General features: G+C 41.8%; 1 protein-coding gene across 1 annotated transcript; it reads left to right on the top strand.

The window, feature by feature from the left end:
- Positions 1 to 1,327: 1,327 nt before the first annotated feature.
- Positions 1,328 to 13,125, top strand: LOC128541649 (monocarboxylate transporter 10-like). The gene is made up of 8 exons (XM_053512167.1): positions 1,328 to 1,537; positions 1,580 to 1,907; positions 5,420 to 5,564; positions 5,846 to 5,945; positions 6,031 to 6,345; positions 9,894 to 10,034; positions 10,736 to 10,964; positions 12,962 to 13,125. The coding sequence occupies exons 1-8, from the start codon at positions 1,328 to 1,330 to the stop codon at positions 13,123 to 13,125; spliced, it is 1,632 nt and encodes a 543-aa protein (XP_053368142.1).
- The last annotated feature ends 680 nt before the right edge of the window (positions 13,126 to 13,805 follow it).

Below are 13,805 nucleotides of genomic sequence, written 5' to 3' on the forward strand. Positions count from 1 at the left end.
TCCCACTGTAAGGTGATGTGGTTTATGTTGCTGATCATTCCTCAGTGTTCCTTCTGAAGGGCCACACAAAAGCACTTAAACACACAAACTACTGGGGAACGTGTTGGGTGTTGGGTTTTTATACTTTAACCCATTTTGGAAAAACAGATTGGAAAGAAATATGATTGATAAGGTGACTTAAAAGTGTAACAGTTTAACTCCGGTAATGTGTTTGATATGTTAATATTTCCAGGTTATTCTTGTATAAAAGTGCCTATAGTTTTCACTACAAGTTTCCTTTAAAATAAATACATAAAGTCATTTGCACATATTTATTGAGTATTTTGTATCATTCTGTTTTTTTAAATGAATGCATTTTATACCAAAAAACAACAACAACAACAACAACAACAACAACCAAGCTGATAAATGTACACAAAGAAGTTAAATAAAAAAATGTTAAATGAATCTTCTAGCTCTGCTGTTCTACACAAGACCATTCCATTTCAATTCTATTTCATTACTTGTACATAGTGTACATTTTACAGATAAGATTTTTTTAAAATATATTTTCTATAATTATATAATTTTTATGATTACATTCTTATTTAATATTTAATATTCTTTATTTGTTTAAATTAATATTGTACCAGCATTCCAATTCACATCATCCTTTGATTACCCAAGAGGACCAAAACAAAATGTTTCGTGTGCGTTTACAGCATGTGATCGTTGTTATTACTCACAGCAACTTACATTTTATCCAGGTGTATATCTAAGCACTTGCGGGTTAAGGGGCTAGTTTAAGGCATTTGCAACTTGGTGGTGGTGGTGGTGTTTGAACCTGGGACCTCCTGATCAGTAGTTCACCTTAAACCCTGAGCTACCCCTGCCAAAAAACAATTATGGTAAAAATTTCACGAACTAACGCACTCATGTCATTATTATGTACATAAGTATGTTTCATCTATTTCTATTAGGCCACTCCCCCTTTAAACAGGAATTCCGCCTCCTGTTTAATCACAATGGTCCTTGTAAGAATATGCAAATCTAGCCACGCCCACACCTATGCACCTATTTATACTGTATTGTTACAGTGTGTCAGTGTTGCAGCAGTAATGCGAGGGAGAGATTTCATTAGATAAATGCAAAAAATAATCATCAGCGCATCAATCAAAGTTGCTTTAAGATTTATTGAAATTAATAATTTTTTTACATCTATAAATCCTGAGCTCTGCTGTACAGAGAGTGAGTTAAGTTAAGTTAGGTTCAGCCTTTATGAGTGTATAAGTGTAACCTCATTAGTTTTGGACACAACTTACAGGACACTATAAAGGAGAACTTCAGTATGACAGAAGACAAACCCACAAGTGAGAACCATGAACCTGAAACTGGTGAGGAAACAAAAACCACAGTACCACCAGAGGACCCTGAGGTAAACCCCAAGGAGATGATCTTCAACAAGGCAGAGGAGCCTGAGATAAATCCTCAAAAGGTCTCAACCAAGGCAGAAGAATCTGAGGAGAAAATAAGCCATGAGGAGAGCCGCGTAACTGAGGTGAATGAGTCGATGGTGAAAAATAATTCAGCAGTGAAGCAGGCAGAAAAGGCTGAAGTAAAAGTAAACCAAGAAGAAAAAAGCTTTACTGAGGCAGGAGAGCCTGAGGTAAACCCTTGTGAGATGAACTCTACCACAGTGGAGGTGGTGACGACAGAGAACAGGGTAGATGAGGAAAGTCAGCAGGCTGCAGTGCAGAAAGAGCCCGAGTTTGAATACCTTGAGGGCGGCTGGGGCTGGGTGGTCATGCTTTCCTCCATGTGGTGCATTGGATCAGTGTTTGGAATCCAAAACACTTTTGGGATCTTATTCGTGTCCTTGCTGAAGGAGTTTGGCTCTGAAACCGATGAAGACCTGCGCTTCAGGACAGGTATTAGTTTACTCTACCTCACATTTACACTAACATCACCTCAAACAAATGTCTGAACAAATGTTTCTTAAAGTGACAGCCACATTCACTTCAGTAATCTGCCACTGTAACCTTATTATCACTGTTGGCATGATAGTTGTAAAGCTTGCACAGTAGTATCCTGCCAAGAATACCATTTTAGTGGTCTATAAGTGTGCTGTAAAACAATAGGCTGTAGAGGCAGAATTTTACACTGGTCTTCTGCTTCCCATAAGATCATCTAAAAGTGTTCAGTAAGCTGTCTCTGACTAAAGAGCCTGCAGAAGGCATTCCCTCCATTGTCTGTCTATTCTTCTGCAGAGATGCATTGAATATCTCCAGTTCTACAGCTCCTTGCTGTAGTGTGGTTAAGGATTGAGACAGACATAATATGTCTCCATCCGAAGTGAAGGCGTGGGGCAGTCAAACCTGTTGAAGAACTGGTTAAACTCATTGACCCCCACCACATCATCATTTATTATACTGATGTCCTTCTTCTTACGGTATGTAATGTTTTTTTATAGGATACCAGACCTCCCTCGTGTTGTTTTTCTGCAACTTCTTCTCCACTTTCATTTTGTAAGGAGCCTCCTTCTGAATGTGCTTGTGAATGCATTCTTAAAAGCCTTGACTCATTGTTAGAGAAGCAGAACAAGGTTTTAACAGGCACAATGATGTCCATGCAAAGGTTGAGGCAGTCCGTCATGCAGTGTTTTATCTTCTCAATGTAACTATTACTGGGCTCCAGCAGCACACTCCACTCAGTTCACTCAACACAGTCCTTTAGAATCTCCTCCGTATAAGGAGACGATTTTCATAATGTGTAAGTTGTTGTTGGCCAACTCATACCATAGGGCTTGTTGTGGAGCTTCAGGAAGACAAGATAATGGTGTGATTTCCAAATGGGGTCAGAGGTGGGAGACCCTGTGAGTTTCACTCACATTAGCATATGGCAGATCTATTGTAATGGGATGTAAGCACAAACAATTACGACATGCAAGAATTTTCTGGGTATTTCGTATGGACAAAGACTCACTACTAGCAGCTCGATGTCCCAAACTCAGGGTTTGTCAACCATGTCATACCTTTGTGTTAATTTAAGCCTTTATTTGTCACATACACATTACTGCACAATGAAATTCTTTTTTTCATATCCCAACATAACTGGGGTCAGACTGCAGTGTCAGCCATGTTACTATACATACATCACTCAAGGGCCCAACAATGGCCACCTGGTGGATCTGGGGCTTAAACTGGCAACATTCCAATCAGTAACTCAGTGCCTTAGGCCTCTGAGCCAACAGGGATTGTTTTGCAGTCATACCTTGTCTTAGGAGGCTTGAAGTTAATATGACAGAAGATGTGTTTAAGTTAATATGGAGTCCAGTTCATTATTAAAGGCCCAGGCACAAAACTGTAGGAAATTCCAGTCCTGAACTATTCAGCAAGTCATCATAATAATATGTAGTCATCAACAAAACAGTGGAAACTAATACATTTAGGCATTTGGCAGACGCTCTTATCCAGAGCGACTTACATTTTTATCTTATTATACATCTGAGCAGTTGAGGGTTAAGGGCCTTGCTCAAGGGCCCAACAGTGGCAACTTGGTGGTTGTGGGATTCGAACCTGGGATCTTCCGAGCCATAGTCCAATGCCTTAACCACTGAGCTACACCTGACCCTGCTTACACCTACACCTACCCCTAATACCATGCTTACAGTACATTTCCCCCTAGGAAGCATATGAAGAGAAAATAGCAAAGATCCTAAAACCAAACCCTGTGGAACACCAAACTTTACTGTAGAACATGCAGAATAGTCACCATTTAATGATCAGTCAAATAACATCTGAGCCAGGAGAGGGCTGTTTCTTTTGTTCCTACTACATTTTCTAATGTAGTGTGTAGGCAACTACTGTGAGCAATAGTATTAAAAGCTGCACTAAGGTAAATAACATACAATAACATAGTCATAGGACCCCCATGCCAGGGTCATAGGAGGTCATTTACTACTTTAACAAGTGCTGTCTCTGTGCTGAGGCGCAAATCCTGACTGATACATTTTGTGACAGCTATTCCTATGTAGATATGAACATAGCTCCAGTGATAGTACCTTTCCTAGGATGTTGGAGATAAAGGGGAGGTTTAGTTTTTTCCTGGTACTATTTGTTTGGGAAAATGTGTAGTTATAGATAATGATCTAATGCCTATGCGTAGTGATGGTGGAGATTGTAGTGTCATTCTGCATTGTCAGGAAAGTAGAAAGGCTCCGCCCACAGTTCTGAATTGTGCCCTATTATCCATGGAAAAGTCTGACCGGGTGCCAAATCCAGTGACCCATGAATTTAAAAAACTCTTGTGATACCTCAGCGGTTGTAGTACACGTGAGGGGAACTGCTTGTGGCTATCTTGTGGTCCTATCTACCTGTTTGAGCCAGTATGTCACCACACAAGTAATGAGGGCGGAGTGCCATTGGGGCCATTGGGACATGGTCAAACCGGTGCTCAAGCTATTGAAAGAGCACTTTAGCGCAACAGTGAGTATTTGCTGTCTGACAACTCAAACACACCAGTCTTGCACATCTTCCATCAGACTGCTCAACACAAACCTGGTGTGACTTTTTACTTTACCAAGAGCTTCTCATGGCCCAACATGGAGGTTAAGATTCACCCCCAGAGAATTCCTAAGCTCTATATAAGTCACTGCCAAACATTCCAAGTCCATGATCTCCCACAGGACCTGGTTGGTGATCAAGAACTTCAAGTTTCTTTCCAGTTCTAGCTGGTGTCACCTATTTTTCACCTATGAAAGGAATCAGCCAGGGTTTCTGGCTTTAAATCCAATGATAAAAAGAAGAGGGAGAGCTACAGTGGAGGAAACAGGGGTTAGGTGTTGGGATTTTAACACCATGACCCTAGTTCAATTTCTATTAAGGTTCATTACTTACATACAGAGTCTCTCTTTCTGGTTACAGCAGCATAAGTTGTGGGGAAAGTCATTGGGAGAATACCATGGAATCAGAACCAAGGCGATGTGAACGATCTTCAGTGACTGCACTGAATATGACACTGACAGTATAAGAGCAGACTCAGGAGAAACCACAAAGATCATGCAGGAACATACTGAAAAACTCTACTGAGGTGAGGGAAATAGTCTTTTTGCAGAAACAAAAAGATAAACAAAGAAATGCTAGAGAATCAGTAATTTTACACAGGGCATAAATTAATCAAAGCTGGTGCCCAAAGAGGATGGCATGCGTCCCCATTGACCAGCTGACATCATATATCTCACATTTGTTTGACAGAAATCTCATGTACCTGTGTGCGCTGTTGAAAGGGCTAAACCTTAAGTCTGCTAATGAACTTAATTATTTTGCCAATAGAAAACATCAGCACACATCAATAAATAATATAGAAACTGCCAGAGTTGCTGCCATGGTAATGTCTTACCCTGTATTTTTGTTTTTACTCTCTCTCTCTCTCTCTCTCTCAGCGTGGGTGGGCTCTCTGTCCATAGGGATGATATTTTTTTGCTGTCCGATCGTCAGTGTGTTTACGGATGTGTTTGGCTGCAGGATTACGGCGGTAAGCGGCGCTGCAGTTGGACTTGTGGGCCTCTTAGCAAGTTCATTTGTTAAGTAAGAAACACACAACTTGTAAACTTTGATACACACATTTGTAGAATGTTCCAACTGAACTTCCAGCCGATGATGTCATGGTGAGTGTAACAGTAGCTAACCAATCACCAATGTGCTCACACTTTAACTCGGAACTACACATCTTAACATACAAAAAAATAAAGATCTGTTGGATCTAGATCCTTGTGTTTCTTGTTGGTACTGTGTGTATGGATTAAACTGCGTCTCTTAGCTGTGACTGAGTGATTTACTCACGCAGTGTCTCACGTTTGTGTCTGCAGGTCTCTTGGCCTTATGTACTTCACATATGGTGTGGTTCTTGCATACGGCTGTTCATTTGCTTATCAGCCAAGCCTGATCATTCTGGGACATTACTTTAAGGTTGGTTTTGTTACTCCTTGTGAATATTCATGTATATTTTAATAACGTGTCCTGAATAATCTAATGATTAATCCTCCAATTTTAGAAGCGTTTGGGTTTGGTGAATGGCATTGTGACGGCGGGGTGTAGTGTCTTTACCGTGTCGCTGTCCCTCCTGCTCCCACCTCTGCTGACCCGCCTCGGCCTGCACAACACTCTCCGTGTCCTCTGCATCCTGCTGTTCGTGCTCGTGCTGGCTGGATTCACCTACAAGCCCCGCCTCCCTCAAAGGGTGGAGTCAAAAAAGGCCTTGTTAAAGAGGATCTGTAATGTCCAGATCTGGAGGAGTCTGAGTTACAGGATCTGGGCCTTTGGAATTCCGGTCACACTGTTTGGATACTACGTCCCCTATGTCCACCTGGTTAGTGTGCATGTGTGTGTGTGTGTGTGTGTGTGTGTGTGTATATCTTTTTATGTTACCTGCTTATTGTTTTCCCCTGTTTCTGATTTAATTGTGATTATTTCTTTAGTTAAGCTTCTGAGTTTTTCTGCTTTGTGTTAAGTATTGTTTTCTGTTATGCTTATGTTGTGTTTTCATATGTCACTACTCTTAAACTAGGTCTCTCGATTAGTTTAAGATTCTAATTTTATTCTTCACTTACACCGTCGTACACAGTATGCTAGGGGACAGGCTTATACGACTGCTGACGACCTAAAATTTCAAAAAGAAAATTTCAGAATTTTACAAATTAGAAATATAGAGAAATATGGAAATAAAACTTAGCTGTAAAAGACTTTAAAATGTATGTTATAAACAAATAATAATAAAATAATGAAAATAAAATAGGACAATAAAAATAGAAATATAAAAAAGATAATCAAAAATAGAAGAGTTGAAATGGAATACACAACCATGTCCAGTGCAGGAAGAAGCTCCTCCTCAGTCTCTCTGTGTTGGCCTTCAGGAAGCAAAAGCATTTTCCTGTCCTCAACAAAGAGAACAGTCCATCGTTGATGTCCTTTACGATCTTCATGGCCTTGGTCCAGCACCACTTGTTGTAGATCGAGTGTAGATCAGAAGCTTGGTTTAGATGATGCACTCAGCTGATCGCACCACCCTCTGTAGAGCTCGTCTGTCCTGCATGGTGCTGTTCCCTATGGTGCAGGAGAAGAAGTTCCTAAGCACCTTAGAAGCAGTCTAAAGTCTCTCAAGCATCTGAGGTGGTAGAGACTCTGCCGGGCCTGTTGCACCATGGTGTTGTTGTGACAGGACCATGACAGGTCCTGCGTAATGTGAACATAGAGGTATCGGAAGCTGTCCACTCTCTTTACTGGCTCTCGTTGATGACGGGGGTCTGGTATTTCCTCTCCTGTTTAGTACTAAAGCCACTATCAGCTCCTTTGTCTTGCTGACATTCAGGAGAAGGTTGTTTCTCTGGAACCAGTTCTCCAGATTCCTAATCTCCTCCAGGTAGACCATCTCGTAATTGGCTGACCCCAACGGTGTTATCAGCAAACCTAATAATGGTGGTGAAGTTGGTAGTAGCTACGCAGTCGTAGATGTACAATAAGTACAGCAGGGGGCTCAGAACACAACCCTAGGGGGCTCCAGTACTGAGGGTAAGGGAGGCTGAGACATGTCTGCCCCTCCTTACTCCCTGTGGTCTCCCAGTCAGGAAATTGGAGATCCACTGACACAGAGATGAGCTGAATCCCAGGTGCTCCAGCATGTTAGTAAGTGTGGAGGGAATTATGGTATTAAACACTGAGCTATAGTTGACAAAAAGCATTTTAACATAATTCCCCTTCCTAGCATCCAGGTGAGTGCGTGATGTATGGAGAAGGTGAGAGGTGGCATCATCTGTAAAGCAGTTTGAGCGGTATGCAAACGGCAGTGGATCCAGTGTGTCAAGAAGTGAAGAAATGATAAAGTCTCTGACCAGCCGCTCAAAGCACTTTATCACTACTGAAGTTAGGGCTACAGAGTGATAATCATTATGGGAAGCAGGATGGTGTTCCTTCACCAAGCAATGGTGACCTCCCCGATTTTAGCGTCCTGTTCATGCGGTGAACCAAGAAGAACTCGGCCGGCTGGATGGCGTGGTCTGGCACTGCTGGTTTCAGCCATGTGTCGGTGAAGCAGAGGAGATTGCAGTGCTAAATGTCTCTCTAAAACTTTACCCTAGCTGTGAGGTCATCAGGCTAGTTTTCCAGTGACAGAGCAATGGCGAGCAGGATGCTAGGCAGAGGTGTGTGGTGTGCACAGAGTCTTGGCATGTTCCTGACACCGACTCGTTTCGCCCGGGGTCGTCGCTTCGGGTCACGTCCTTTGTTCATCCTCAGGATCTTTCTCAGCCAACTTGGATGCGGGGTAAAAACCCTATAGAAATAAGAGTATCCCTATTGCACCTAATGCACTAGATGGTGAATGTTTTACCGGTTTTAAGTTACTGAAAGTTAGTTCAAAGAGATAAACAAAGAAAAAGAAGTCGGAGCAGTCATAATGGCAGCCAACCTCACCCACGCCATCTTGAAGTTTTCACTCCTCTCGCTCATCTAACACACCCAACAACTAATGTTAATTCAATTCAATTCAATTAAATTTTATTTGTATAGCATTTTAACAATTGTCAATGTCACAAAGCAGCTTCACAGAATCAAAAGAAATTATCTAACTGATAAGATTGTCCCTCATGAGCAAGCCAAGGGCAACAGCGAAAAACAAACTCCCTGAGATGGCAATAGGAAGAAACCTTGAGAGGAATCAAACTTAACAGGGAACCCACCTTCATTTGGGTGATAACGGATAGCAGGAATTGATCTGCATTCATACTGTGTGTTAGGCGGATGGCAGTTCAATATAACAGTCGATATCTTAAGTTTAAATGGTGTGCAGTTTGTTGTTGGAGGCCAGGTAGGAATTCCAGTCCTGAACTATTTAGCGACTGTGGTCACAAGTCCTTCAAGAACAGCTGTCAGCATCAGCCTAGGCCAGGACCATCTTCATGTTAAAGAACCGTCCCCATTGACCACACGCATGCCAGGCAGACCACACTGGGCATCCATGCCACGAGGTGTCCAACCAGAAGATGGGGCACCAGGATGGGTCAAACAGGTCCAGAGGGCAAAGGAGGTCTGGATCACTAGCAGCTCAGGAGCGACGTCTCTGACAAGTGTTACTTACATAAATACTGTATACTGTACATATAATAGCCTAACCTGCATGTCTTTTGACTGTTGGAGGAAACCAGAGTACCCAGAGGAAACCCACCAAGCACGGGGAGAACATGCAAACTCCATGCACACAGAGACGGTAATCAAGCCTGGTCGGGAATCGAACCCGGACCCTGGAGGTGCAAGGGGATAGTGCTGCTGAACTCATACACACTTCCATAAATTTTCTTTTCATTTTGTGAAGCTGCTTTGAGACAATGACTATTGTTAAAAGCGCTATATAAATAAAATTGATGTTTGCCCTAATGACCCGACAGCTGTAACGATCTCATAGTGGCGATTTACATTATTGCATTAATCAGCACCACGGTTACAGAACATTGAAGACAAGGAAGAATAAACATCCAATGATCTGTCTTTTCATCTTTGAAGATTCAGTTTTGTACATTTTTTTGGAGTAAGCTACAGTATGCTGTTTCGCATGTTGTTTAGTGAGGATTTAAACAAAAACTTTGTAAAGGCATTGTGTGTTTAATTGGCTTTGTTAAATAATGGGTATAGCCACACCCACTTTGAGGGCAAAAGTGCTGTAACACTGTTCAAAAAACTGATGGCTGCTGTGAAGTAATCTGGCAGATTCTTCCTCCTACTCTACAACTAGTTCTTTTTTTTTATGGTGCAAATTTAACTTCATGCAAATACCAAAGGACTGGCAAAGTTTCATTAAATTCTGTCTAGCCAGTTTTGCTTAATGTGTGTGTGTGTGTGTGTGTGTGTGTGTGTGTGTGTGTGTAGATGAAGTATGTAGAAGAGCATTTCCCCAGTGCGAATCAGGAGTTGTTACTGGTGTGTCTCGGTGCTGCGTCTGGTGTGGGACGTCTCGTCTTTGGCCGTGTGACTGATTACATCCCTGGAGGGTACAAAGTCTTAATGCAGGTATCCCTTACACACACACACACACACACACACACACAGTATTATACAAAGTGTTGCACAGACATCCTCAGTAGAAGGCTCCTCGTGTGCCATACAGAACACCCCAGTTCGATACTCAGTCACTGGTTGCAGGGGATCCTAAATAGGAGAGCTGCATCAGGAAAGGTATCTGGCATAAAACCTGTGCCACGTTGCTTTTATATCGAGTGGTCAATGGGGTGACCCCTTGATGGGAACAGCTAAAAGACACAGTTTGAGTGTCTATATATAATTTATACAGTATATATTTATTTATACATACACTTCAATTTCTGCTATAATAGAAGATTGGGTAGAAAATATCTGGGTTTTATTAAATCTAGACAAGGTGTAAGGAAGAGAGAAGGGACTCCTCACATTACCACCAACACTTTGTACTGAAGGGACTTGAACTGAATCAATTAAATAAAAGATCTTGAGATCTTCTAATTGCCAATCACTGTGTCTGTTATATCACTAGATGGCGGTAAAATACTATATGTGCCTTTTCATAGCAGAACTTAGCAGAACTAGAACATAGTGGTTGTCTGAAGCACATTCGCAGCCCAGCTGACAAATGCAAGGTTAATTGTATCTAAATATTAGCTAATTACTTTCTTTTAACAATGTGAATTAAAACACAATGATGATTAAAGCGACCACATGCCCCTGTGCTCCTGCAGGCGGTATCCGTCATGGTGCTTGGCGTGATGACGATGCTGATCCCGGTGTGTAACGTGTTCGGCGGTCTGATCGCTGTGTGTCTGCTGATGGGACTGTGTGACGGCTGTTTCTTCAGCACCATGGCTCCCATCGCCTTCGAGCTCGTCGGCTCTGAGAAAGCCTCTCAGGCCCTCGGCTTCGTTCTGGGCATGATATCTGTGCCCATGACCGTGGGTCCTCCTATTGCAGGTACAGTACACACACACACACACACACACACACACTGGTGTTCAGAGTCAGGTTACGCAGGTGCATTTTCTGAGCTCCATATCTAGATTATTAAAACGACTCACTTATAGTGCACACCACCGAGGTTTTCTTGAGTAGAAGACAGTGATTGCTAACAAGTGTCTAATCCCCAAAATGTAATCCTAAATCCTTTATATTATAAAGGGATATTTAAAAGGAAAACATTTAGATCTTTAAACCTAAATAAAAAAACAAGCAGTAGGTAAAGCAGTGAGGAAGAAAGTAGTGTGTGTTCTTTGCTGTCAACGTTCTCTACTGTCTTAATGACTGCACTTTTCCCCATCATCAAGTGCTTTGAGCGGCTGCTTTGGTCCTCACTAACCTCAAGACTTGTCCACCTGCCACTCTGGACCCCCAAGAGTTTGCTTACCATCAGAACAGGAGCACTCTGCAGGAACGCTGCACTAAGTCCTCTCTCGATTAGACACCTATGCCAGAATGCTTTTTCTTGATGTTAGTTCAGCGTTTAACTCTGACATCACCAAGTTAGTTACCAAATTCAGAGACCTGAACATTTACGCATCACTATGCAATTGGCTCCTGGACTTTCTGACCAACAAGCCCCAGCATGTTCAGATAGATCATCACTGCTCTTTCATCCTCATCCTCGGCACCGGAGTACCACAAGGCTGTGTGCTGTGTGTGTGTTTGGGATGGTGATCTTTAACCTCTCTAATGAGACTTGCTTTTGCTTTACACACGCGCTGTACATACTGTACAGGCATACAGACACAACATAAAACATGGTTTACACACACACACACACTGGTCAAAGTGTTATAGTAAACAGTACACGGGTGCACGAATGTTTATTATATGAGTAAGAGACGCGCACTAAGACCCAGCAGAGGAGACGATTACCCACAATTCCGCAGCGCAAGAGAGAGAAAAACCGCTGGGTCAGTTGTGATCACGTGACGCTCGGCATCAAAACATGAAGCGCCTGTGTAATACGTGATACTTGGTACTCGTAGACCAAGACTTGTTCGTTTTCCAAGTCAAAATTGACTAAAAATCTTTGCTCATCTTGCGGAACACTCGCAACTCGCAACTTACATGTTACTCGTAATCCGAGGTTTCACTGTATTGTACCTCATTTCACTCTCAATGACAAATTTGCACACATCTACAGTATATAACCTTCCATCATAACCATGGTATACAATATGTTCCTTTATGGCAACCATCTATAATTATTGTACATAACCCTTCTCTGTGTATATATTCATATGCATATTATTTTATCATGCTACTGTATATTTCTTCCTTCTTTGCACTCAGTGTATATAACACTTTCTGTATATAACACTTTCTGTATATAACCGTTTCTGTTTACAGTTTACATATGCAAATTATTTTATATGGAATACAATACCTTTCTTATTGCATATGTCTAAATAATTGCACTCATTGTAAATAACTCTTTCTCTGTATACTGTTTACATGAAAATTCTTTATCACGGTATACAATACCTCGCTTAGTGCACCACCTATAATCATTTACCCATTTGCACTCATTGTATTTAACTCCCACTTCTCTTTACATATGCAAATTATTCAGCATTTTGAAAATTCACTTCTGGTTAGATGCTTAACTGATTCGTTGCCTTGTGCCATGTGAAGTGACAATAACGTTAAATCTAATCGAATCTAATCGAATCGAATCTAATCGTATGTAACTTATAAAGCAGAAATCCAGGGGGCCTGTGGGGGCGATGTGCCGCACACTCCATTCGTAGGGAAAGTTAGCGTGCAGCCCTTAATTCAGAGTAACCTCAAATGTTAAACAAAACATATAATATTATGATATCTAAGAGAGAAGGTGGTGAGTGTTTAAAAAAAATCATATTATTCAGAAGCACAGCATTTAAAGCAAAAGTGTCATTTAAAGTTTTTACGTTACTTCGTGTACCTTTGTGTCTCTGTGTGTGACTCAGGTCTTCTCCATGATCGCCTGGGCAGTTATGAGTTGGCCTTCTACCTGGCGGGAATCCCTGCTCTGATTGGTGGATCTGTGTTGTGTGTGGTCCCAGGGTTGGAGTGGAGGAAGAGGAGGAATAAGAGGAAGAATGAAACTGACAACAGTACGGCACAGGGATAAAGAGCTGAAACACCTCCTCATATATAAAGTGCATCTCAAAACATTAGATATTGGTGAATTTCTTTTTTTTTAGATATTAATTGAAAAAGGGAAATTTATCTTAAATTAATTTCCTTTAAAGTAAAATAATCAGCCTTTTTTACATTTTTATTTTGATGATTATGGTTTACAGCTCCTGAAAAGTTTGGCTTGTGTAGTCCCATCCAATAAAAGAGCGAGTGTAGCTCAATTTGTTGACAAGTGAACGCTGACTCTGATATAAAGCAGCCAGAACACACAGTTTGCTGCGTATGGAGATTCATAGTTGTGCCCATAGGGTGCCCATACTGACCCGTGTCTTCCACCAAGCTCCTACAACTGGACCCCTCAAAGCTCAAAAGCGAACCACAAAACAATGGTAGGAGGTGGCCTGGTCTGATGAATCATGTTTCGCTAACATCATGTGGACGGCTAAGTGCATGTGGATGTTGCCTACCTGGGGAAGAGATGGCACAAGGATACACTATGGAAAGAAAGGCGAGCGGGCAGAGGCAGTCTGATGTTCTGCTGGGAAATCTTGAGTCCTGCCCTACCTAAACACTTTCAGACTTCATGGAGATGGTGTGCCTTGATGGTAGTGGCCTCTTTCCGCAATATAGTACACCCAGATACGCACAGATGAGTTTTAAGCCATGTAACTG

Source organism: Clarias gariepinus, chromosome 2 (genome assembly GCF_024256425.1).
Source record: "Clarias gariepinus isolate MV-2021 ecotype Netherlands chromosome 2, CGAR_prim_01v2, whole genome shotgun sequence".
Classification (NCBI taxonomy): Eukaryota; Metazoa; Chordata; class Actinopteri; order Siluriformes; family Clariidae; genus Clarias; species Clarias gariepinus.